The sequence below is a fragment of the Cheilinus undulatus genome, linkage group 8 (genome assembly GCF_018320785.1).
Source record: "Cheilinus undulatus linkage group 8, ASM1832078v1, whole genome shotgun sequence".
NCBI lineage: Eukaryota > Metazoa > Chordata > Actinopteri > Labriformes > Labridae > Cheilinus > Cheilinus undulatus.
The window spans coordinates 12,775,173-12,799,790 of record NC_054872.1 but is presented as its reverse complement, the minus strand read 5'-3'; the positions used below and the strand labels follow the sequence as shown (position 1 = coordinate 12,799,790).

Genomic DNA, 24,618 nt, shown 5'->3' with positions numbered 1-24,618 from the left:
AGACTAAAACTAAAAAGTGCAGAAATGACTAAAATGTGACTAAAACTAAAAAACATTTCATTTAAAGACTAAGACTCAGAGTGAAATTAAAAATAGCTGCCAAAAAAAAAAAAAACACTGGTTGCGTAATAGATCACTTGTGTTCAGGTGGGTAAAATATAAAAAGCAATCTGTGAGATGGATTTGACTTAACTGTATGATAATTTTGGATGAGTTATTTAAATTGGGTCCGTCACATGTTTGTTTTCTTTCTGGAATAATATTTTTTACTTATTGAATGATCTTTAATTTTTGTATGTAACCTAATATTTTGACCATGACTCACAATAAAATAAAATTCTATAAAAGAGTCAGCTGATCTAGTTTGTGACAGCAAGTTTTTCCCCAGTGTTTGAATAGCTACAGAGGAAACTCTGTCTCCAAAAGAGATTTCAGTTTGATTGTGGGATGGTTAAGAGTCCTTGATCTTGATTATCTGAGGGGCGCAGCTATACAGTGTCATGATAGGAGCTCAGTGAAATAGGTCTGAGCGAGGCAATGAAGGGCTTTAAACTTGTGCTGCTCATTAATTTATTTCAATTTAACAAGATTTCATCTAATTTAACCCACAATCAGAGTGTGCGCTCATTTCTTTGTTTTCAAAACAACTGAATATCTGCTCGTGTGTTATACTGATAGTGTTGGCAGTAGCCTGCTGCCTAAAATTCACCTCCTTTTGTTGCTGTAAAGTCATGTGTACAGTCTTGTGCAAGTCATGGTATGAATGTGAAGATAATGGCTTCAGTTTAAGTTCAGTTTAGGAAAAGAATGTTACATTCTGAAACAGGCTATTTTTAACTGAGGTTACATAAACAGAATGTGCATTTTTGTTGCATCAATAGTGATGAGTGTTAAAAGGATAAAGTATATATCAGAACCCAACTTTAAAACTATAGTTTTGCTGACCTCCATGGGCCTCCAATGGGCTTCAGGAAGTTCTCCATTTTAGGCTGGGCAGGCGGTCAGGACTTTGTATCCAGAAACAAAGGGTATAATAAAATAACAGTTACACATTATAATTCAATGATATTGACATTTATTGTGATGATATGACATGCAACAAAAACAGAATGAATGGACATTTATTGTTTTTGAAACAGAGATCCTCAGAATGGGCAGCAGATTCCACAGCCACTAAGCCCACAGCAGCCACAGCAAAATCTACACTTGACGCCACGCTTCTGTCTGTTATACGGCATCTGTGTGAGGACAAAAAACATAAGTAAAGCACTCATCTCCGGCATCACCAGTTTATTCTCTCTGCTGACTGAGGGACAACACATCCACTTAAATCTAAAGGATGTAGTCATAAATGTTTGAATTGAGTTAACATACCGTCCATGAGTCCACTGAACTCTCTGGATGTTCAGAGACCAGATTCTCGTTGCTCACTGCCTCCTTGAATTATAAAGTAAATAATTATGAATTATAAAGTAAAATGAGAATTCCTACCTCAGAAGAGCTCTCCTGTATACACATGAATGTGAGCCACAACTACTGCAACACTGAACGTCTTCATCTTGGTTCGAGCTGTTCGATCCTTCAGTCTGTCGTCAGCTTGGTTTCTTCTGTCTGATGGCTGAGATGGAAAACGTGCTGGTATTTATACTCATTGGTAATCTGTTTCATCATCACCAACAGAAGCCTCAGTATGTACTGTATAGTATCTACAACTGCCTTGCATCACTTTCTGAGGGATGCTGGGAAGAAGAACGGGGGAATTCCTCACTGATGTTGCTTTGGGAATTGCACCCCACAGTTTCTCTTTATTCCTTATCTTTTTTGTCCTTTATCTGATGTTGACATATTTAAAGACTGCTCTTTTCCTGAGTGTATGATTGAATTTATTGTGTACTTAAGCATCATTCAGTGGTGCACAATTAAGAACCCACATAACTGAAGACAATGAAAAAACTTAGTGAATGCACAATCTGTCACGGTGCTACCCCGTGCCCTCTAAACTGAGTAAAGCATGCATGTATTAATGTAACACAGCCTTTCTTTTAATACATCAAGCTGGCTGAGAGGCCTGTGTCATGTTAGCATAGCATTGCTAGCAAACAGCTACTTAGTTTAAAAAGCTCATTCTGACAAACTAAAACATTTGAAACTGATTCAATTATTACTGGTTAAAGTCAAATAAACAGACATGAATGTTGTTTTAACCCAAAACACATTTATTTATAGTTAGGGACGTCAAAGTGATATGTTTGTTCACCCACTGCTCCATGTGCCTTCTTGTGCTTAGCTTCTGAAACCAGGAAATGGCAAACAGAGTAGAAGCCCGCCATTGGCTTATATACAGGTGTGCTGGGTAGAAGGCACCAAGTATGGTAGAGTTGGAGGGGTGTTTTTATGGCAAACAGAAGGAAATGTCTTGTTTTAAATTAAATGTGAACATGTAACTTACCTGTGATATTGTGTATGATGATATGAATTTGTTTGGAAAATGTTTATTCATTTTGCAGTCAATTATTGTGTTTAGTAGAGTTAATTGATTTCAACTTCGTCCTTTGACATCGGTACCTTCCCCTCACTCCTATATAAGAGGAGGCTGAGGCCTTGTGAGGTTGTTGGTGGTTGGTATCAGAGCTGTTAGGTTGTGAGAGCCATTTAAAGTGAACAAAGTGTGTGCAGAGCTGCAACAGAGCATTGCATAGAGCTCAGTCTTCTTTTGTTTTCACATTTTTTCCTCTTTTGCAAGTTTTTAGCATTATTTTTCTCCAGGCCTGCACTGTAAATACCACTGCACATTTTTCACTGTAAATAAATTCACTTGGACTGCATTTTTTTGGAACCTTTGACTCCTTTTTTGAGCCTAACCCACTAGGCCATCCTTACACAATCCATATGAATATTTCAGTGCTACGCACTTTGCCTGGTGCGAAGAGTTTTTGAGTGCAGCACAGGTGCCTGTCCTATTTTCCACATGATGCAGACCATTTTTGAAATGGCTCAAATTTGACCCAAAACACAGTGGACCTGTCACCAAGGTTCAATTTAAGTTTTCAGTGGATATACGTATATTCTTATATTCTTATAAACAGACGTTGGTCTGGTTGGTTTGTCTTGAGAACATGCACCAACATCAATCACACCTGCAGGAAAGCACTGCACATTTTTTATTATAATTTATTTTGTATTGAGGCCTACCTCAAACAGAATGAATAAATGCAGACAGCTGCAGCAGCTGTTTTCTGTTTATTCAGCTGGGTCCATCAGGTCACTGTTATCTGACACCAAGTGATATAATGGGATTTTCTATTATTGGGCAAGAAGTTTAGAGAACTTTGAGCCCCTCAGACTTCAACTTTATCATGTTTGCTGCACATATTGACTCTCCTCATGTTTGCTTTTGTTGGTGCACTGTCAAACAGAGGGCAAACCTAGGATAGCACTGATGCTGCAGAGATGCATGCTGTCAGTCAATACCACCAATCAGGGGGTTAAAGGGGAGAGCTCTCTGGGGTCCAGCCAAACTGGGGGCCCATGGAGGTCAGCAAAATATGTTCCATTGTAAAGTGAAACTGTGATATTCATATTTATACCCAACTAATAAATACTCTTATCAAAGAAACAGATATATTGTTCTTATTAATTTATGCCTTAGTTTATAGGGTTCTTTTAAGTGTAAACCCATTTTCTAAAACAATGGGTGGAAAAGCTGGAGAAATGGGATTTTAAAAGTAGCAGAGAGGGGTTAAAAGTGGCAAAAATGGGGTAAAAGAGAGAAAGAAACGATGGAAAAAAAAGTGTGGAAATTTGCCAAAAATACCTGAAAAATTGATGGAAAGGGTTTAAAAATAGCAAAAATGGCTTAAAAGTGGTAGAAATGGGTGGAAGTTGTTGAAATGGGATAACAAGGTTGCAAAAATGTGTGCGACAAATTCTGAGATGTAGTTAGAATCGGACAAATTTGTAAAGAGGGTGATACAAAAGGGTTTATAGTGGCAAAATGGGTCAACGGGTGCTATGATAGGCTGTATATAGCAAAAACCTGCAGAAAAAGTGGTGAAATCGGGGGTGAAATTATATTTTAAAATCAGCAAAGATGGCTTGAGAGCGGCAGAAACAGGTGGAAAATCTTGAAATAGGATTAAAATGTTGTATGATGGGTGTGGCAAGTTGTGAAATACGGTTAAAATTTGCAAAGAGAGTGGTAAAATTCTCAACAGGAGCATTGATAGGTGGAGAGTAGCAAAACCAACAGAAAAAGTGGTGGAAAATGTTTAAAAGTGGCAAAAATGGCTTAAAAATGGCAGAAATGAGCAGAAGTTGGTGAAATGGGATTAAAAAATGGCAAAAATGTGCAGCAAAGTCGATGAAATTATGTTTTGAAATCAGCAAAGATGGCTTAAAGGTGGCAGAAATGGGCAGAAGGTGGAAAAATGGGATTAAAATGCTGCATAATGGGTTTGGCAAATTGTGACATACAGTTAAAATTTGCAAATATTTGCAAAGAGAGTGGTAAAAAGGGGTTTATAGTAGCAAAATGCTTCAATGGGAGCAACAATATGGCGGAAAGTAGCAAAAACCGGCAGAAAACTGGTGGAAATGGTTTAAAAGTGGTAAAATGGCTAAAGATGGGCAGAAACGAGTAGAAGATGTTGAAATAGAATAAAAAAGTTGCAAAAATGGGTGTGCTAAATTATGACGTGCGGTTAGAATTGGAAAAAAAATCAAAAAGAGAGCGGTGAAAAGGGCTTAATAGTGGGAAAATGAGTCGACAGTGGCAACATAGGCAGGAAAAGGGCAAAATTTGGTTGAATGTGACAATAAAAGGGTAACAAGAAGCGCAACAAGTTGCAAATATTGGAAAAAATGGTGTGATTAAAAGCTGTTAAAAAGTGGCAGAAATAAGTTACTTCTACATCAGAACCCAATAATAGCTAAAAATTTAGAGTTTAAACATGTCAGTGGAATACACAGACGAGGAGGAGAAACAGCTGCACATTTTGATTCAACTTATGAAATGCATTGAAGCAGATCTAAGTATAAGTACTTTTCGTTGACTAGTCTCTTGGTTTTATGCAGTCGTCATGCACATAAGCAGAAACAAAGACTTTGAGTTTCTGTGCCCATTTGGGAGAAAAGCTGAGCTAGTGTGCTTTAATGAGTTGACTCAGACTTTATAGCATATTTCATATGAAGGACAACCGTATGAAGAGGAAGTCACAGGCGTAGAATATCCAGTTCTTGCAAAATAAAACACAATGCACGGACTCCCGATCGTAAATTATCACTATATCAACATTATGTCTTATCCTACAGCGAGAGCAAAGGGTCACCGAGAAGTCTGTGGGGCACAGAGCTACAATGGCGCCACTGACGAGGAAAAGTTAACTCATGGGGATATTTAGCTAAATGATTTTGCATAAAACCCCAGATCCTTTAAGCAAACATTAACCTTTTAACTTTCTAATTTACTCACCCAATGGAGGAGGCAATAATATCATGGACTTATACTGGAAAGGATGATGAATTAAGCCCCAAAAGTAAAATAGTCTGCTGTTGACATAATATTCCTGTTATCAACAAAAACGTCCACATTTGCTGGATGACCTGCATCATTGTGCAAATGCTGCAGCACATTACATGATCTGTTGTGACCAAAAATAGCCTCAAACACCACATTCATTAACTCAATACTAGCCTTTATATCAGCCATTCCTAGTGAAATTATTTCTAAAACCTAGATTAAATTGTATACTTAAAATGCAGTTAATTGAATGAGCATGAAAAAATTCAAATTGTATACTCAGAATTGTTTTACTGTTGTTATTCTCTGTATTTTCCACCTTTCTTAAATATCCATCAGACTTCAAGTGCAATCTGACTATTGACGGTTTCTTTGGGCTTTTATTGTGCTAAGCTAATGTAGCTTTGAGCCTCCATTTTCAAAGTACAATCTGCTCTCTTCAACATCAAATCATCACACAAAACTGAGACAAATCAGCTCAGGAAATGTACTGAAGCCCCAGTCTTCTGTTTGGTTTCTTGATTGTAATGGCTAATTTAGAGGTCAGTTAATTTATTCAATGTATTCATGGTTCATTTCTGCAGCAATAGAAATCCTGCCTTGGGTCAAAAATTGAAAAAGTCCCTGAGTCGTCAGTCACGATGAAAGTCCATTCCTGGGATGTTCTGCCAGTGATTAAGTAACTGACTCAGATGAGTATAAATACGACACTGAAAACAAACCATCAGACAGATAGTCACTGTAGGTTGCTCTGTTCTTACTGACTTCACCACTTCTTGTCTTCAAAGATGAAGATGTTCAGCGTTGCAGTGGCCGTCATGATCGTCCTCATTTGCTCTGAGAGGAGTCCTGCTGTCCCTGTGGCTGTAAGAGCTTCTGTAAACACATTTCAGCTATCTATGATAAGTGTTAAAATGCTAAGATATTCCTGATTATCAAATTTAGGAGGTGCCAGATCTGGAGCAATGGCCAGCGGCTGCCAGCGATGATCTGATTGCTGTAAATCAAGAGATGCCAGTTGAACCAGGGCAGGTATGTTGAACACAGATTTAAAGTTTAAGTCCGAGTGTACTTGGGTGTGTTTTTACAGCTTGAAGCTCTAATATTTCTCCAGATTTTGTGAGAATAATCAGAGTATTTGATGCTGGAGATCAACAGTCAACTCTGTCTTTCACACAGATGCCAGTTTTAGACAGGATGAAGCGTGGCTGCAGCCTTTGCTGTGTTCAAACTTCTCGAGGCAGAGCTTGCATAAGATGCTGTGATGGTATAGACCGTCGGCCCCATGAACCTATCACTGTCTGATAGATGGAGCATGTCTCTCTGGATGGACGTGAATTCCTTTGTAAGTCTGGTTACGTTTTTTTATGTTTAACTGTACACACCAAAGCCTGCTGATCAATGATTGGTTAATCATGTTAAACTTCAAACGGCAGAAAAATAAATCACTGAACATGCTGAAAATCCTAAGAGAAAAATTCTAATGCAGAATCTTAAAACAAAGATTAATGATGATGATGATGATGATGATGCTCCTGGTATCAGTTGTGTGTGCTACTCTTTGACTGGTTGGTTGAATCAGTGTTTTACACATAAACTGAATAGCAAAGTTTTAGAGTTTCAGAGTAATTGATGCTGGAGGTCAACACTTCACTCATGTCTTTTTTCTCTCATATAGATGCTGATGTTTGAACATCAGAAGTCTGACAGTCCACTGAGATGCTACAAATTCCAGAGTTGCAACCACATGTATGATGTGCTGTGACTGATGGCATAAACATAAAGTTTTCTGACATGACTTGTGTGTACTTCTTCAGTCTCTTGTTTAAAAAAGTCTTATTCCACACTGAGTCAACAATTGTAGAAACCCATTTTTCAAAATTTTCTAATTCTTTGCTCATTTTGATAAACTGCAGAATGGGTTGAGCATGATTAGATAGAGTAGAGTGTGATATGTGGTTCTAATATATATTTTTCTAACTAAATTATGAATAAAGTTCAATAACAGAATGGTGAAACCTCACAGTCACATTTATGTTAATTTACATTTACTTTTCTGGCTGCAGACTTGTGCAAAATTGCAACACTTCCATAATTTTGCTATTATGATATACGATTATAATCTGAAGATTCTACTTTACCATTTATACAGGTGTAATAATTAGGGATGCACATTTTTTTTTTCTTTAAAAGTTTCACAATCATGAAAAATGAGGCAGTAAAATGAAGTCATGCCCACTCATGAGAAATGTAATCCTCTCAGATATCACAGAATAGTGGAGAATCAGTCACATGTATGTTGTGACAGGCAGACAGATAAGTGAAAGTCTGAGTTTCATTTTCTCTACCTGTATTTAACTTTTAAGTATTCCTTATATCTAATTTTCTGAGTTATATGAAGTTGTGCCTCTCTTGCATTTATATTTTTCTGCTGAAAACACTCTATTTCCTGATGCTCCTTTAAAAAAAAAAAATGTCTTCAGTCATGCTTAGCATTGGAGGCTTTTACTGTGACAGACTTGGCAGGAATAGAATGTGTCTGTCATCAGATACTTCCCTAAACTTTAGCATAGCAATGCTAACAGACCTGAGAGAATAATCTGTTGCTGCTTTGAGAGAAACAAAGTCAAAGTCTGCTTCTTTTAATGATCCAGGACTAGACAAGTGACATTAAACTCTGGCTAGAGCACAGCTGCCTGGAGACAAAAGTTGGGGATTAAATTTATTGTTTTCGGGCACAAATCTCTCTGTTGTGATGCTTTTAATTACTTGTTGGCCACCATGGCTGATATATTTGGGAAATTTGTCTCACAATGAACAAAAACTCAGCATGTAACTGACTGGTAACTGTCAGTAAAGGCCGTGATATCAGCTGAAAACAAACTGAGTGGAGATATACTGCAGACTCCAAATGCAATGTGACTCTGATCGTTTTTGGTTGTGCTAAGCTGATATCATCTAATGTAGCTTTCAGCTACCCTCACCTTTTTTCTGTTCACTTGTTTGTAATGGTTAAATTAAAGGTCATTGCATTTATTTAGTTTATAAATTGTTTTTTTTTTATCTATTGCGCATCAGTCAGGATGAAAGTCCATTCCTGGGATGTTCTGCCAGCGATGAAGTAACACTGACCCATATGAGTATAAAAACAATACTGAATAACAAACCATCAGACAGATAGAGTCAGGTCGCTCTGTTCTTACTGACTTCACCACCTCTTGTCTTCAAAGATGAAGATGTTCAGCGTTGCAGTGGCCGTCATGATCGTCCTCATTTGCTCTGAGAGGAGTCCTGCTGTCCCTGTGGCTGTAAGAGCTTCTGTAAACACATTTCAGCTATCTATGATAAGTGTTAAAATGCTAAGATATCCCTGATTATCAAATTTAGGAGGTGCCAGATCTGGAGCAATGGCCAGTGCCCAGCGATAATCTGATTGCTGCAAAGCATGATATGCCAGTTGAACCAGGGCAGGTATGTTGAACACAGACATAAGGTTTAAATTCTAGTGTACTCGGGGGTGTTTTTACAGCTTGATGCTCTAATATTTCTCCAGATTTTGAGAGAATTATCATAGTATATGATGCAGAAGATCAACAGTCAACTCTTTCTTTCACACGGAGGCCAGTTTTCAACAGGATGAAGCATGGTTGCAGCATTTGTTGCATTGAAACTCGTCTAGGCACAACTTGCAAAAAAAACTGTATTGATACAAGGTTTTATTGGCCCACACCTATTCCTTTCTGATAGATGGAGCATGTCTCTCTGGATGGACATGAATTCCTTTGTAAGTCTGGCAACATTTTTTGTTGTTGAACTGTACACAAAAGCGTGCTGATATGTGATTGGACTACCGCTGCCATCCAGAGTTGGAACCACATGTATGATGTGCTTTGATTCATGGAAAAAAAAATCAAGTTTTCTGACATGACTTGTGTGTACTTCTTCAATCTCTTGTTCAAATGAGTCTTTTTCCACACTGAGTGAGTGAAAAAGTTTTGGAGAGCCATTTTTTTAAAGGACCAAAAGTATGGAGCTATTATTGTTGCAAAAGTATTTGCAAATGTGTAAAAAGATCTGTGCACAAATCCACAAATGCGTGCACAAATCCACAAATGCATGCACAGATCTGCAAATCCATGTAAAGACTTGAAAATGTGTGCAAAGTTTTGCAGATTTGTAAAAAGATCCACAAATGTGTGCACTAATCTGCAAATATGTGGAGCAATTTGTAATTTTGGACTTAGTTCATTTTGGTTCAGAATCTGCCTCTCGACTGGCTGTCGTACACACTTTTGCAACACTTGTACCGCGCACGATTTGTACTCAGATCCGTAAGTGTGTACTTAGATCTGTAAGCGTAAAGGCTGGGTCTGTTGCCCTCAGCGCAGGCTCACAGGCAAGGCTGCCTTTCTCATCACATCGGAATCACACAGGAGGCAGCAGTTAAGACTTAGTAGCGGCTCTATATAATGTCAGTGTGGAAGGAGAAATGTTATCGTATTATACTGCTATTGTTATTATTCATATTTTCATTGAAAGTGTGAAAAAATAATGACTTCCTTATCTCCAAAATGGTATCACAGCGGTGGTTGAATGGCCATTTCTACAAAACAGGGGTTCATTGTGTTGTATTTAACCCTTTTACTCCTAGCACATCATCGATGACGCGCTGTTGAAGCACATTTTACATGACCATAATTGCATGACCGTTTGTGCTATCGGAAAAATTCAAACAGTTTCTGAAAGCTAAGAAACTGTGCTTTACAGCCAGCATGCGGTTATTCCTGTAATTTCCCCTTTTCCCACTAAGATTCTAGCATAAATTTTAAATAACTGCCATATATTAAAAGTTCTAAGTATTGTGGAAAAATGGGCAAAAGCATGTACTCACAGGACATTTTCCAGGCCTTTTATGGTTAAAATAAGAAAAGAGCCCAGAAACTCAGTTTTAATTTAAACAGTTAAAAAAACAAACACTTTTTAAACATGCAGTACATTGTACACAACTACCAGATATTAAAGTACTCCAGAATAATGGGCAAAAGAACTTACAAGACACTTTCTGTGCCATTTATAGTTAAAATAAGAACGTGTCCTGAGGCTCAGGAGTTAAAGGGTTAACAGAAATCCCCATTATGACGCTGTATGAGCCGGGTGATGTTAGCAATAAGATCGATGGAGTGGTCTGTAACATTTATATTTATATACATGGGGGGGGGAGGGAAAGATTGTCAGTTTTGTACAGAGCTCAATGCACCGACCAATATTGACATTTAAATTGACAGATAAAGTGGCAGAATGGCAGTGTCACAGACTTTCAATCATGTAGTCCTGAATTCAAATCTCAAACTGTTTCGAAAATTTATTTCTTATTACCTGGCCAGGAAAAAATAGGACTTGAAAATTTGCTTCAGTGTGTGATCAGAACGACTGGCCAAACGAAATATTCATTTCAGTCCATTACAGTTCGCACTAAACAGTCGTTTTAATATTTTGATTATTTGCTCTGACATCACGCCGATAGCTCCGTCAGCTGTCCTTAAAATAGAAAATCACTCTGCAGTCCCGTGTGCAAAGGAATCCAAACATAATGAAGCTGAGATATTTGTACCATTTCATGAAAAAATCTGAGCTCATTTTGAATCTGATCTCATCAGTGCATCTCAAAAAAGTAGGGACAGGGCCATGTTAACCGTTGTATCGCATCACCTCTTCTTTCAATAACAGTCTGTTAATGTCTGAGATGTGAGGAGACCGATTCCTGGAGCTTTGTGATAGGAATGTTGTCCCATTCTTGTCTGATGTAGGATTCTAGCTGCTCAACAGGCCTTGTTTTTTATTTTTTTGTTCTGGGATGCACCAACTGTTTTCTATTAGTGAAAGATCTAGACTACAGGCAGGCCCATTAAGTACCCAGATTCCTTTCCTGTGATGGATGCAGCATTTAGTTTACAATTGTCTTGCTGAAATATGCAAGTTCCCTGGATGGGAGCATATGTTGCTTTAAAAACTCATTAAACTGTTGGGAATCAGCCATATGAGAAAATACTGAGGTCTAGCAAGCATTACATGAGCCTGTCTTTGTATTTTCAGTGGAGATTACAGTGGGCCATAAAACTGAGAGACTTATTATCCCAGGATCCATTGCAGCATCTACAGAGAAGACACATTCTTCTTTCTGATAGGAGGCAACCTAAGGAGACTGTGCAGGGGGTCAACGGTTAAAGAGGTAGTGAACACTTTAACATTTTTTTTAACTGCATATCGAGGTATCTGACTGAACTATGATAAAACACATCAGTGTTGGTTTTATACCTGATTTTTTTTTTTAAGGTTATTTTTTTGGCCATTTTTGTGCCTTTATTTGATAGAGGAGGACAGCCGATAGAGTCGGAAACAGGGACGAGAGTAGGGGAGAGACATGCTGTGAGGGGCCTCAGGCCGGATTCGAACCCAGGCCATCTGCATACGTGGGGCGTGCCTTAACCACTCAGCCACCTGCAACCCCCTTTATAGCTGAAATTTGCACCAAATGGATAAAAATCTGGATTTTATGGCTTTTAATTAGCTCAAAAGGACATCTGCCTTGAAAAATCTTTTCTGAAAAGGTGGGGCTTATGTGACGTAGAAACCAACCTCACAAACTCTATATAAAAGGTAGAGCGTTACCGCCTCTAACTGACTTTACCATTCAGAGACCACACCCATCCTCTCCTGCCTGCACCTGCACTGTCTCAGCTCTAAGAGTTCCAGCTGTAGTAATGCTGCTGCGGGAGCCAATGGACCGAACAGGTAGTGCTCAGAACAGACCAGCAGACCAGCTGCCTTCAATTGTTTCCAGTTCCACCTAAACATGTGGCACAGTTGGCCAGTTAAGTATAAAGAGTTTTCTTTACTTCACTGATATGCCATCTAAACAAGAGTGCTGCAAAAAGCCCACCGGTATCTGAAGAAGAACATACAACTCTTCCCCTGCCTCGTAAGGATGCTATGAGGCCTGCTCTCAGCCTGAAGCATAATCTTTATGCCATTCGACTTTTAACTTGCTGGAACCGTGGAAGAAACATTAATGGACTGACCTCTGCTCACTTCTGGATCTAGCTGGCTATCAGACTCTAATCACATGTGATCACAAGTAAGAGACTTTGATCTGAGTAAATAAATAAATAGCTGTTGGAGGTGTTTCATGTGCATTTGTTGAAAACTGAATTTGTTGTCTCACTGTCTCTGCTTGTGTGTTTATTTACTTTGTTGTGTCCATATTGTCTCTTTGGGTCTAATCATGGTTTTAAGAATGTCAGCCATCCTATCTCTCTCTCTTTTTCAAACACAAATGCAACTACACCGTGTTTGCTCGTCTTGCTTTGTATATATATTTTTTTGTAGCTTCATTTATAATAGTTATTTGTTTGATCAAATTTCATTGATTCTGATTGTTGCTGTTTGGTTACATAAATACTATTATACAATTCAATTATCACAGACAAATTCTTATTCTGAAGAGATATTCAAGGATTATTCCACAATGAAGTATGCTTTGGCAGTCTTATAGTTTCCTTTCAGAGACTCTTCATTTTTCTCCACATTGCTGAGAAATTTCTAACCATAAAACAAAGAGAGGTATTTTTTCAATTTGAGAAAACATGTAAGAAAACAGATTTTGAGAGCCGGCCTGAATATTTTTGACCTGAATCCATTGTTCTTCTTCGGTGTCTTCACCAGTATGGTGTAGGTAGAATGCTCGATTGGCAAGTTAATACAACTCTAAATCTGGAAGATTAAATCCTCCCTTACCTTTTGGTAAAACTTTACTTTTATTCTTGGAGTTTTCTTTCTCCAGATGAATTCTGAAAGAATGGAATATGCTTTTTTAAAGAACATTTTTGGTGGGGCCAGAGGAAATATGGAAAACAGAAATTTGGGCAGCCACATGATTGTAAATAGATTGATTCTTCCAGTGAAGGTTAAAGGAAGATTTGAGCATTTATTCATATCACATTTCATGTTGTTAAGTAGTGGAATATAATTGTCTTTGTATATCTGTTCCTTATTGTTATCAATGACACAACCTAAATACTTAATTTTAGTCATCCATTTAAATGTCTGTTGTAGAGTATGCTCTGTTTTTGGATCTTCCTACTGCAATTATTTCTTTTTTTCCTAAATTAATCTTATATCCTGAGACCACTGAGTATTCTGTAAATATTACAAGCACAGGCTGTATGGAATTTTCAAAATTAATCATATAGATAACAAGAGCATCAGCAAATACATTTAATTTGTATTGTTCTTTTCCAATAGTGACTCCTGTAATCTAATAATTTTTTGGCTAATTCTCTCTGCCAGAGGACAAATTCTTCTTTCTGATCGAAGGCAACCTGAAGAGACTATGCTAAGAGGTCTACAGGTAAAAAAAAAGCTCTGATAAGCTCTCCTCTCTTTCCATCGCCATTCCATCACCTATAGCAGACCAGCTGCCTTTCACTGTGGCTTCATGACCCCCAGTTTTACCTAAAAGTTTGGCACAGTCGGCCGGTTGAGTATAAAAAGTTTTCTTTACTTCACTGATATGCCATCTAAACATGAGTGCTGCAAAAAGCCCACCATTATCCGACGGACACACAACTCTTCCTGCCTCATAAGGATGACAGCCCTGCTCTCATCCTGAAGCTGAATCTTTATGCCACAAGACTTTTAACTTGCTGGAATGGTGGAAGAAACATGAATGGACTGACCTCTGCTCACTTCTGGATCTAAATTTAGTTGGATATCAGACTCTTATCACAAGTGATCACAAGAAAGAGGCTTTGATCTGGGCAGTAAAGCTGTCGGAAGTGCTTGTTTTGCATTTGTTGAATACTGCATTTGTTGTCTCGATGTCTCTGCTTGTGTGTTGTTGGTTTAAATTCTCATAAAGAGAAGTTGTCTGTGATTATTGTGCATACACATTGTAATATATTGCTGGTTGAGAGGTTGGAGCTGGAATTCCCACCTCCTGTTTATATAAATACAAACATCTATCAAATAATAATATTATCTTTATTTACATCTTAATTCTAAGACTGATTTTTGCTCCTTTTAGTTGATTTACAAGTTTATCTATTTATGTTAACAATTAGAATAATAATTATTGTTTTTTTTTTTCAAGTAACCAAAATCTAGCATTAAAATTCCAACAATATTCAGCCTTTCCAGATGTTTAAGCTGCCTGCGATATAGGCAATATAGCAACTCCATACCATCAGGAGCACTGTGCACTGATAAGAATCTGGATGGTCCCTCTCCTCTTCAGTCCGCAGGACATAACACTTGTGTTAGAATTTAACATTTTGATTAATCTGACCACAGAACAGTTTTTTATTTTGCCTCAGTCCAGTTTAAATGAGCTTTGACCCAGAGAAAACAACAGCATTTCTGGCTCATGTTCACATATGTGACTGAAGCCAAATAAAGTTCCTGCAAGTCGGCATTCCGGTGGTTGAGAAAAATGGATACAAAGTCGTTTTCTTCTAAATAATCATTTTCCGTTTTTCTCATTTTATGCAAGTCCGACATTTAAACTACTCATTCAATGAAAAAAGTAACACAAATATGATATTAAAAGGCGTTAATTTTGTGTTTTAAAATGCCCTATTCTCACAGTTGCTGCAAGGAGATTGAGGGGAGAGGAAAGCGAAACTGCGGGGTGATAATTGGCCACTCAGTCTTCCATTGTTCCCAGTTTTGCCCATTGAGATGGACAATAACAAACACGGCACGGCTCAAACGCCACCCCCCTCGGCACGTAACTACAGCTGTTTCTAGTTATCACCTTTAACTATTCAAATTTCATTATGAACCCTGCAGCGAAGAAAAGTGACGATGAAGAAGCAGCAATAACTATCAACAGACTTGGGAAAACTTCAGGATCACTCGACAGTGAAAGTTTGATGAAGGCGGATTTCCTGTGGGAATATGTTGATGAGCGTCACCAGTCCGATTCAGAAGCAGTTTGGGTGGACTTTATGTAAATGTGGCCCTATTGTTCACGCCCATCTCCCGGCCTGCCTGAAGTTAGGAGAAGTCCTGAAACTTTTGAGCCTGGTTTCCTCAGAAGAAGTAGGAACTAGAAGTTAACATTCAAATGAACATATCTTTGTAAAATATGCTCAGATTAAGGCGTATGATAGACTGTTAGAAAGCTTGGAATCTACATTTTCATAATGTGTAAAAAACTCAAAAATGACCTCGGACGAATTGCAGGAGTTTTTACCAGCTTTGGTCACATATGGTTTCTTCGTTGCATCGTACAGCTTTAACTTTTATTTTTGGGCAGCACAGTGAGCTGTGTAGACAGACAATTATTTCAGGAAGTGTTCTGAACCCATGCAGGGATTTCTAGTACAGAATCATGCTGGATTTTTAATGCAGTGCTGTCTGAGGGCTCAAAGATCGTGAGCATCCAGTGTTGACCTTCAGTCTGGATAGTCCCTCTCTCCTTTGGTCCAAAGGAGATGGCGTCTGTGGTCTCCAAAAGGAAATTCACATTTTGATTAATCTTACTGCAAACCATTTTTCTATTTTGCCTCAGTCCATTTTGAATAAGTTTGTGCCCTGGGAAGACAGCAGCATTTCTGGATCTCAGTCAACCAGTCATTAAACATTATTTGTACGCAAAATGATGCAGTACAAAGTGCTTTGTACATAAAATAAATGGAAAAAGAAAAGACCTTTTCCAGTCTTTTGTTGCCCTGTCCCTACTTTTTTGAAATGTGTTGCAGCTATCAGATTTAAAATGGGCCAGTATTCTTCATGAAGTGGTCAAATGTCTCAGTTCAACATCTGATATGTTGTTTGTGTTAGATTGTGGAAAAAATACAGGTTTATGTGATTGGAAAATCATTGCATTCTGTTTTTATTTACATTTTATACAGTGCCCCAACTTTTTTGGAATTTGGGTTGTACATCATTGATGTTTATCTCTTATAGAAATCAAGCTCAAACAGAATGCATGCAAATGAAAAGCTGTTTTGGCTTTCAAGCAGGTCACTGTTTTCTGACACTGAGTGAAAGAACAGGAGTGTTTTGGTCTTTTGGATCTATGTTGCTTCACATTCAAATTTTATCATGTTGACAGCACATACTGACTCTCCTCATGTTTGTTTTTGTCTGTGCATAATCAGACAGAAGACAAACACAGAACAACACTGGAGAGAGGGCCTGAAGGTCTTAAAATTAACCATCTAAAACTCATATTAAGTGAAAGTTATGAATATGGTGAGAAAACACTGTGAAAAGTTAATGAAAAGTACACCTTGCAAAACAACAGGGGCCAAATTGGGCGGGTTGACAGTATAATTAGTTTTAGTATGGCCAGATCAATTTTACATCAAACTAAGCTTTTTATTCTTGAATTAAAGATCATAAAGAAGATTTGCTGGCAGTGCTTGAATACTGTAATATCTGTTCCTCAGATAAATGGCATGCTATGTTGTCAGCTTTCTTTGATTTTCTTTGTTAATGTATGGACTTAGAACCTACTTTAGGGCTTTTTTTGTCAATTAATGTCCCAATAAAATGATTTGAAAAAATCTGTATTTTAGGTTTATTGTATGACAGGCCACTGTGTTATGAACCACCAGATCAAATTTCAGTCAAATTAAACATCTCTAAGCTTATAAAATTTAAGCTTCAGAAGTATGAAAAATGAGGCAGTAAAATCTGCTCCAGGGTGGTGTCAGCTGAATAAGCTGAAGCCACTCATGAGAAATCCAGTCCTCTCAAATATTAGAAAATGCTGAATGAAGGAATCATCTGTCTGCTATGCTGTTATGTTACAACGCCTCTTTTTTAAGCCATGGGAGAATCAATCCCATTTATGTCATGACAGGCAGTCTAGCTGAAAGTCTCAGTCATTTTTTTTATCTACCTGTATTTAACTCTTCAGGTAGGCTACTACTTTTATCTTATTTTCTGAGTCATGTGAAGTTATGTCTCTTTCCCTTTTAAAGGTTGCTGGTGAAAACAGTGTAATTCCTGATGTTCAAAATAAAAGTCTTCAGGGGTGATCAGCATTGGATTGTTTTGTTGGATTGACTTGGCAGGAAAGAATGTGTCTGTCATCAGATACTTCACTAAACTTTAGTAAAGCAGTGCTAACAGACATGAGAGGCATGACTGTTAATGCTTTGAGAGAGGCAAAGCAACAGTCTGCTTCTTTTGATCTTCCAGGACTAAAGACAAGTGAAATACAGATTAAAACACACCTTTAGCAGGTAAGATGTTTGCTGCTGCTGCATCTGGTTCAAGTAAAAAAACTAGATAAGCACCCTAGCAGTTAGCCTACCTCTGGGCTTTAAGGTTCACTCTGGTCAGAGCACAGCTGCTTGGATCTGTGTCATACTTTTAATGACTCGTAGGCAACCATGGCTTATATATTTTTGATATTTCTAACTCACAATGAACAAAAAAACAGCATGTAAGTGAATGTTAACTTTCAGTGAAGGCAGTGAAAACAGACTGCTCTGTGATTTCATGTCATTACGGCATTAGAGGAGAGGGGCAACCATAGATCACATAGATCTAAGTGTTTTCATGTTTGCACCAATTGTATTCCATATTTTGTGTGTTTATACATTTTGCATTTCACTTCACGGGGACTTTAACGGACTTTTCCAAAATTTTAAAGTTTGGTTGGATGAGGTGCTCGGCTATAGCAGTGGCATTAGCCTCCAGTGATTTCTGTGAAAGTTGATCCTGTGATTATTACAAGCTTAGTCAGAGAGATTCAACGCATAGTGGCTATAGACGAGATCGTTTTATCCACAAGTTTAACAAGTTTTACATAAGTTAAAGTCTTCTTTTAACCATCCAGGACTAAAGGCAAGTGAAATATGGATTAAAACACACCTTCATAGGTAGGATGTTTGCTGCTGCTGAATCTGGTTCAAGGGAAAACTAAACAAGCAAACCAGCAATTAGCCTGCCTCCTGGCCTTACATTGAACTCTGGTTAGAGCACAGCTGCCTGGATCTGTGCCAGAGCAGAGAGACAGAAGTAGGGGATTAAGTTTACTGTTTTCTGGCACAAATCCCTTCAATATGATGCTTTTAATTACTCTTAGGCCATCATGGCTGAAAGATTAGGGAAATTTGCCTAACAATAAACAAACACACAGCATGTAACCGATTGTTAACTGTCAATGAAGGCAGTGATATCAGCCCACAATAAACTGTACAGAGATATACTCTAGACTCCAAATGTGGCTGAATGTTTTTGGTAATGTGAAGCTGATATCAGCTGTAGCTTTGTGCCTCCATTCTCCACCTGAGAAAATCTACCATTAACTCTCTTCAACATCACAAGACACAAAACTGAGACAAGTCAGCTCAGGAAGTTTATTGCATTGACAATCCTCACCTTGTATCTCTTTTTGATGTTTGTAATGGTTAAATTAAAGGTCAGCTGTTTTTTTTTGTTTATGTTTGAGCTCCGTAGCTCCGCCCATCTTCTCACATACCTCCTCGCAGATGTGCATGTAAGCTGAATTGATTACTGACAGTGGCAAAGCTCCCGTGGATGATTTTTGCCCCACTTTTTCCATTGAAATCAATGACCGGATTACAGGTTAGAAAACACTTTGTCTCAGCATGAACAAATTCTACACAGGACCAAACACTGCTGGTAACTCTGCCATTGTATCAACTTCTCACTGAGCTGAGAGGCGGAAGCGCACCTACTAAAGCAGCCAATAGGAACACTTCCTCTGATCTGAGCCATGATTAACTACAGCTTTGATGAATTAATGTTTATTGTAATTATTAAACCTGGACTGTTAATTAACCTAATTCTCCTGCTGACTAATCTCAACTCATCATTTATGATAGAAGTGTCCTTATATGTGTAAACTGAAGTTTTAAAATTCATGTTAAAATAACAGATGACTTAGATCTGCTGCATCAAGGTTCACATTAAGGAAAGTTTTAATATCTTTTTTAACACTCTCTTTAAACATTACTGGAAAAAAATCAGATCATAGAAAAGGAACACTTTCACTTTATCTGGAAGAGACACATTATTCAAATTTTGAAAACTTTTGAAGCATAAACCGTAGACAGTTTCTTCTTCCAGAAGCTCTTGGTTGAACTGTTCTAATGATGCTATCCACGTCTTCTTAGCTCTTACAGAATGTTTTCTTAAAAGCCTGACACTTAGGTGACTTTCAGAGGTTTTAAAAGATGAAAACCACACCAGTAACTCTGATATTGAACGTCTTTTAATCCATCTATAATCAATTTCTCGATCATTCCGGCAGCTGGTCAGTTAGCCCACCACCATATCGTCTGTTTGTATCCCAGAATGCATTGTGCCTGGGCTGTGACAACCAATGGCAGACTGTTCCATCGTCACATCATGCTTTGCTACACAGCACATGTGCAAAGACTTATAAACTGGAGAAGAGAGACTGAATGACACATAATAGAGGAAAAAGACACAAAGAGGCCATGACGTGTCCCTCATAGTCACTGCAGACAGGAACTGCTTTAAATAATGACTCCAAATGTTAAAATATGAATATTTTGAAGACGTCTTGTCATAGATTCGTTAATGTATAATTCTTTATGCCCAAAGAAATGGGAGAATAAGTTTGTGCCAAATTTTTGGAGTCATTGATATTTACTGTTTGATGCATAAAAATCTTGGAGTTTCAATTTCTGGTTAGTTTTTCTTTCTGTTGTCTTTATGGACCTTTTTTTTTTTTTTAATTTAAATGACATTACTGCAGCATAAAGCCCAGGTTGTCCTGGAAAAAGGATGCTTAGAGTTTGATTGTGACCACAGCGTTGATGTTTTACAAGCTTTTTAAGACAAATGGTCCAGAAGAGACACAATGGTTAATGGAAAAGCTAAGAGCTCAGAGGGTTAAAGTAAAAGAAGAAAGTTCAGGTCTCTGTTTAACATCCAGTATTCCAAAACTTTAACAGATAGAAGCCTAAGTCTACACTAGCAACCCATATCCATGCGTGTTTGGTGGGTAGGGGTGTTGTTGTTATGTTTGCAGTGTTAAAGCCATCTCTGCTGCATTAAAAACACACAAATGATTGAAGACGCTGAGTAATTTTGAGGTCATTTTCACCAAAATATCCTAGAAATAGATCAAATGCACAGTTAGTGAAATATGCAGTGGCTCTGAGAAATTCCACCAGCCAAAGTGGCTAGTACAGGGCACTCTGGTACCCGCACGGCTGAATTCTACCTGCATTTGGCTAGTTGGCAGGTAGAAATGTCAAGCTCTGCTCTAAAGCCAGCTGATATATGATTGGTCAATACATCTTGGATTACAAATGTTCTACAGATGGAAAATAAATCACTTAATCACCTAATTAGTGCTGGATATTAAGACTTCAGTCGTGTCGTTTTTCTTTCACACAGATGCCAACATCAGAAGTGTGACAGTCCACTGAGATGCTGCCGCTGCCACACAAATTCTAGAGTTCCAACCACATGCATTATATGCTTTGATTGATGGCATAAACATAAAATGAAGTTTTCTGATATGACTTGTGTGCACTGCTTTAATCTCTTGTTCAAAGGAGTCTTATTGCACATTGACTGAGGCGAAAATTTTTAGAGTGCCATGTTGTGTAGTTGTGCATGATTAGATGGAGTGTTATGTGATTCCAAAATTTAAAAAAAGACAAGAAAAAAATAATAAAAAACAAATTTATTTGACCACCTGTCATGTTTGTCCCAGAGACCATCCAGCATCATGAAGTGCTTTAATGCGGACTCTTTCATTTTCAGTGAGCTCTCCACGTTTTACCACTTTAAACAGGAATGAGGGATTTCAAACTGAATTCACCCAAATTTGAGTGGCTCACTGGGCTTCTCTGAGGAGTCGGAAATTAATCAAGCATAACATTCAACCACCAAAACTAATTTTTCTCTTCAGAAATGCAAGTAAATAACTATAATTTCACATGTTAATTAAGAAATATTAATGTGCTTTAGTATTTTTTCAGTCTTTTTGTAAATCAGTACATTTGAAAATTGATGGAAAACAATAATAATTATATTTTAGCATTAAAAATATCATTTGGGTTAAAGAGCTTCTGCATATTGGTGTATTAACCATTGCAGAAAAATAAAAAATGATTTTGGTAATTACCAATGCTGTAACTGTGGCATAAACCTTATTTTGATTAGGATTAGGGTGGTCTAATAAATTTGTTAAGCACTGTGTATATATATATATATATATATATATATATATATATATATATATATATGCACTGATTAATCATTTACAAAAAATCATTTTTTGGATAAATAAATATTAACCATTTAAACCACAGATGATAAAGGTGTGTGTCGACTTCCTTACAAACCTACATTTCCAAAATAATAGGTAGCATGGTGGTATGTGATTCTATAAAAGTTAAACACTGTTGATGTACAACCCAAATTCCAAGAAAGTTGGGACACTGTGATTGTAAGTTAAAACAGAATGCAATGATTTGCAGATCTTGCAAAGGCATATTTTCTCACAATGGAGTTTAACACACATCAGATGTAGAAACTGACACATTTTATATTTCATGAAAAATATTATATCATTCAAATCCGATTGCATCAGGAGACCTCAAAAAAGTAGGGACAGGACCATGTTTTATTGCACAGAATCACCTCTTATTTTAATAACAGTCTGTAAATTTCTGAGAAGTGAGGAGACCAGTTTCTGGACCTTTGTGATAGGAATGTTGTCCTTGGTCATTTTTTTTTTAATTTTTTGTAATATTTTTTATTGTTTTATGATACACCAATTGTTTTCTGTTGGTGAAAGATCTGGACTGCAGGCAGGCCAGTTCAGCTCCCAGACTCCTGTCCTGCAAAGCCATGCTGTTGTGATGGACGTGGTATTTGGTTTACCATTGTCTTGCTGAATATGCAAGGCCCTACCTAAAAGAGATGTCTGGATGGGAGGATATGTTGCTCTAAAATCTCTTTATGTTGTCCAGCCATATGAGAAAACACTCAGCCACAGCAAAGGCCTGTTTTGTAGTTTTGGAGGGAAATTTCAGACAATGGGCCGTAAAACTGTTGGACTCATCATCCCAGGATCCACTGCATCTACAGAGAAGACATTTTATTCATTCTTTTTTAGAAAATATTTTATTTTATGTATTTTATCATAACTGTAATATCTATGATACAGAAAATTAAATATATGCATGTCTCCCTCAACAACTCATATGATGATCCTTTTTTTCAGGCATCGCTATTTCAACTGAAAAAATGAATAAATAAATAAATACTTCATCATCAGCACAGACAATTTGTACACAAACAACAGGGAGTCCCAGAATGCTATACCAGTGAGACAGACTAATCATGATGTTAAATGTTCAATTTTATATGAGCTCAGCACTTGTATTACTTTTCTCCATGTGTTTTAAAAATTAGTCACTTTATTCTTTTCAATTGCTGTGAGCTTTTCCATATTTAAATAATATGACAGTTCATTTTTCCATGATGAAGGGAAGGAGGATTTGTCAATTTGCAATGTTTTAAAACAGGTCTCTTTAATATCAATGAGGAAAAGAGAAAGCTCCAACTTTGTGGGGATCACACGCTATTGTTCCAAACATTTTGCAAAATACAAAGCAATGGATGGAAATTAAGCTTCATCTCCAGAGCCCCTGATAGCCACTTCTCTATTTCCACCAAATATTCCGGGATGTACAACATTCCCAGATGGCAAGAACCAGAGAATCTGTGATTTCACACTTTCATCATACCTATGCATTTTATCTCTGGTACAATATATTTGTAATGTACATTTTCATTAGTGGTAATATCATTTGTCATATTCCAACATTGTTCCCACTTGGAATTTATATCCTCCCTTTCTAAATCCTGGTTCCATGAACAGATTCTAGATCGCAGCAAAGTGTCAACCAAATAAGATTTCTGTAAGATTGTTTAAACTTTCCCTGTCAGTTTGTGACATGTTTCAGAATTAAATATAACTTCACTCTGCTGTCCAAAAGATTCAAGGTCAAAACTTTGAAAAAAACAATCAAACAAAAAACCCTCAGCTTCATGTACCTGAAGAATTCCCCATTAGACAGACCATATCTGCTTTCAAAGTCAATCCAGGAAATAAATCTGCTACCATTCATTAAATCCTCAACTGTTTCTATACCTCTCTCCCTCCATGTAGACCAGTTCAGCTCTTTATTCTGAAGAGATATCCAAGGATTATTCCACAATGAAGTATGCTTTGGCAGTCTTATAGTTTCCTTTCAGAGACTCTTCATTTTTCTCCACATTGCTGAGAAATTTCTAATCATAAAACAAAGAGAGGTATTTTTTCAGTTTTAGAAAACATGTAAGAAAACAGATTTTGAGAGCCGGCCTGAATATTTTTGACCTGAATCCATTGTTCTTCTTCGGTGTCTTCACCAGTATGGTGTAGGTAGAATGCTCGATTGGCAAGTTAATACAACTCTAAATCTGGAAGATTAAATCCTCCCTTACCTTTTGGTAAAACTTTACTTTTATTCTTGGAGTTTTCTTTCTCCAGATGAATTCTGAAAGAATGGAATATGCTTTTTTAAAGAACATTTTTGGTGGGGCCAGAGGAAATATGGAAAACAGAAATTTGGGAAGCCACATGATTGTAAATCGATTGATTCTTCCAGTGAAGGTTAAAGGAAGATTTGAGCATTTATTCATATCACATTTCATGTTGTTAAGTAGTGGAATATAATTGTCTTTGTATATCTGTTCCTTATTGTTATCAATGACACAACCTAAATACTTAATTTTAGTCATCCATTTAAATGTCTGTTGTAGAGTATGCTCTGTTTTTGGATCTTCCTACTGCAATTATTTCTTTTTTTCCTAAATTAATCTTATATCCTGAGACCACTGAGTATTCTGTAAATATTACAAGCAAAGGCTGTATGGAATTTTCAAAATTAATCATATAGATAACAAGATCATCAGCAAATACATTTAATTTGTATTGTTCTTTTCCAATAGTGACTCCTGTAATCTTATAATTTTTTGGCTAATTCTCTCTGCCAGAGGACAAATTCTTCTTTCTGATCGAAGGC

The 24,618-nt window shown here is 37.3% G+C and overlaps 1 protein-coding gene and 1 long non-coding RNA gene across 2 annotated transcripts; one reads left to right on the top strand and one right to left on the bottom strand.

Moving 5' to 3' along the window:
• Positions 1-1,145: 1,145 nt before the first annotated feature.
• LOC121514097 (hepcidin-like) lies at positions 1,146-1,558 on the bottom strand. The gene is given in 4 exon segments (XM_041794184.1): positions 1,146-1,238; positions 1,375-1,437; positions 1,492-1,528; positions 1,530-1,558. Coding segments are annotated over 4 exon segments (222 nt in total).
• Positions 1,559-6,224: 4,666 nt separating this feature from the next.
• LOC121514040 lies at positions 6,225-7,316 on the top strand. The gene is made up of 4 exons (XR_005992251.1): positions 6,225-6,384; positions 6,464-6,550; positions 6,698-6,863; positions 7,197-7,316. It is a non-coding gene; the product is annotated as an uncharacterized LOC121514040 (long non-coding RNA).
• The last annotated feature ends 17,302 nt before the right edge of the window (positions 7,317-24,618 follow it).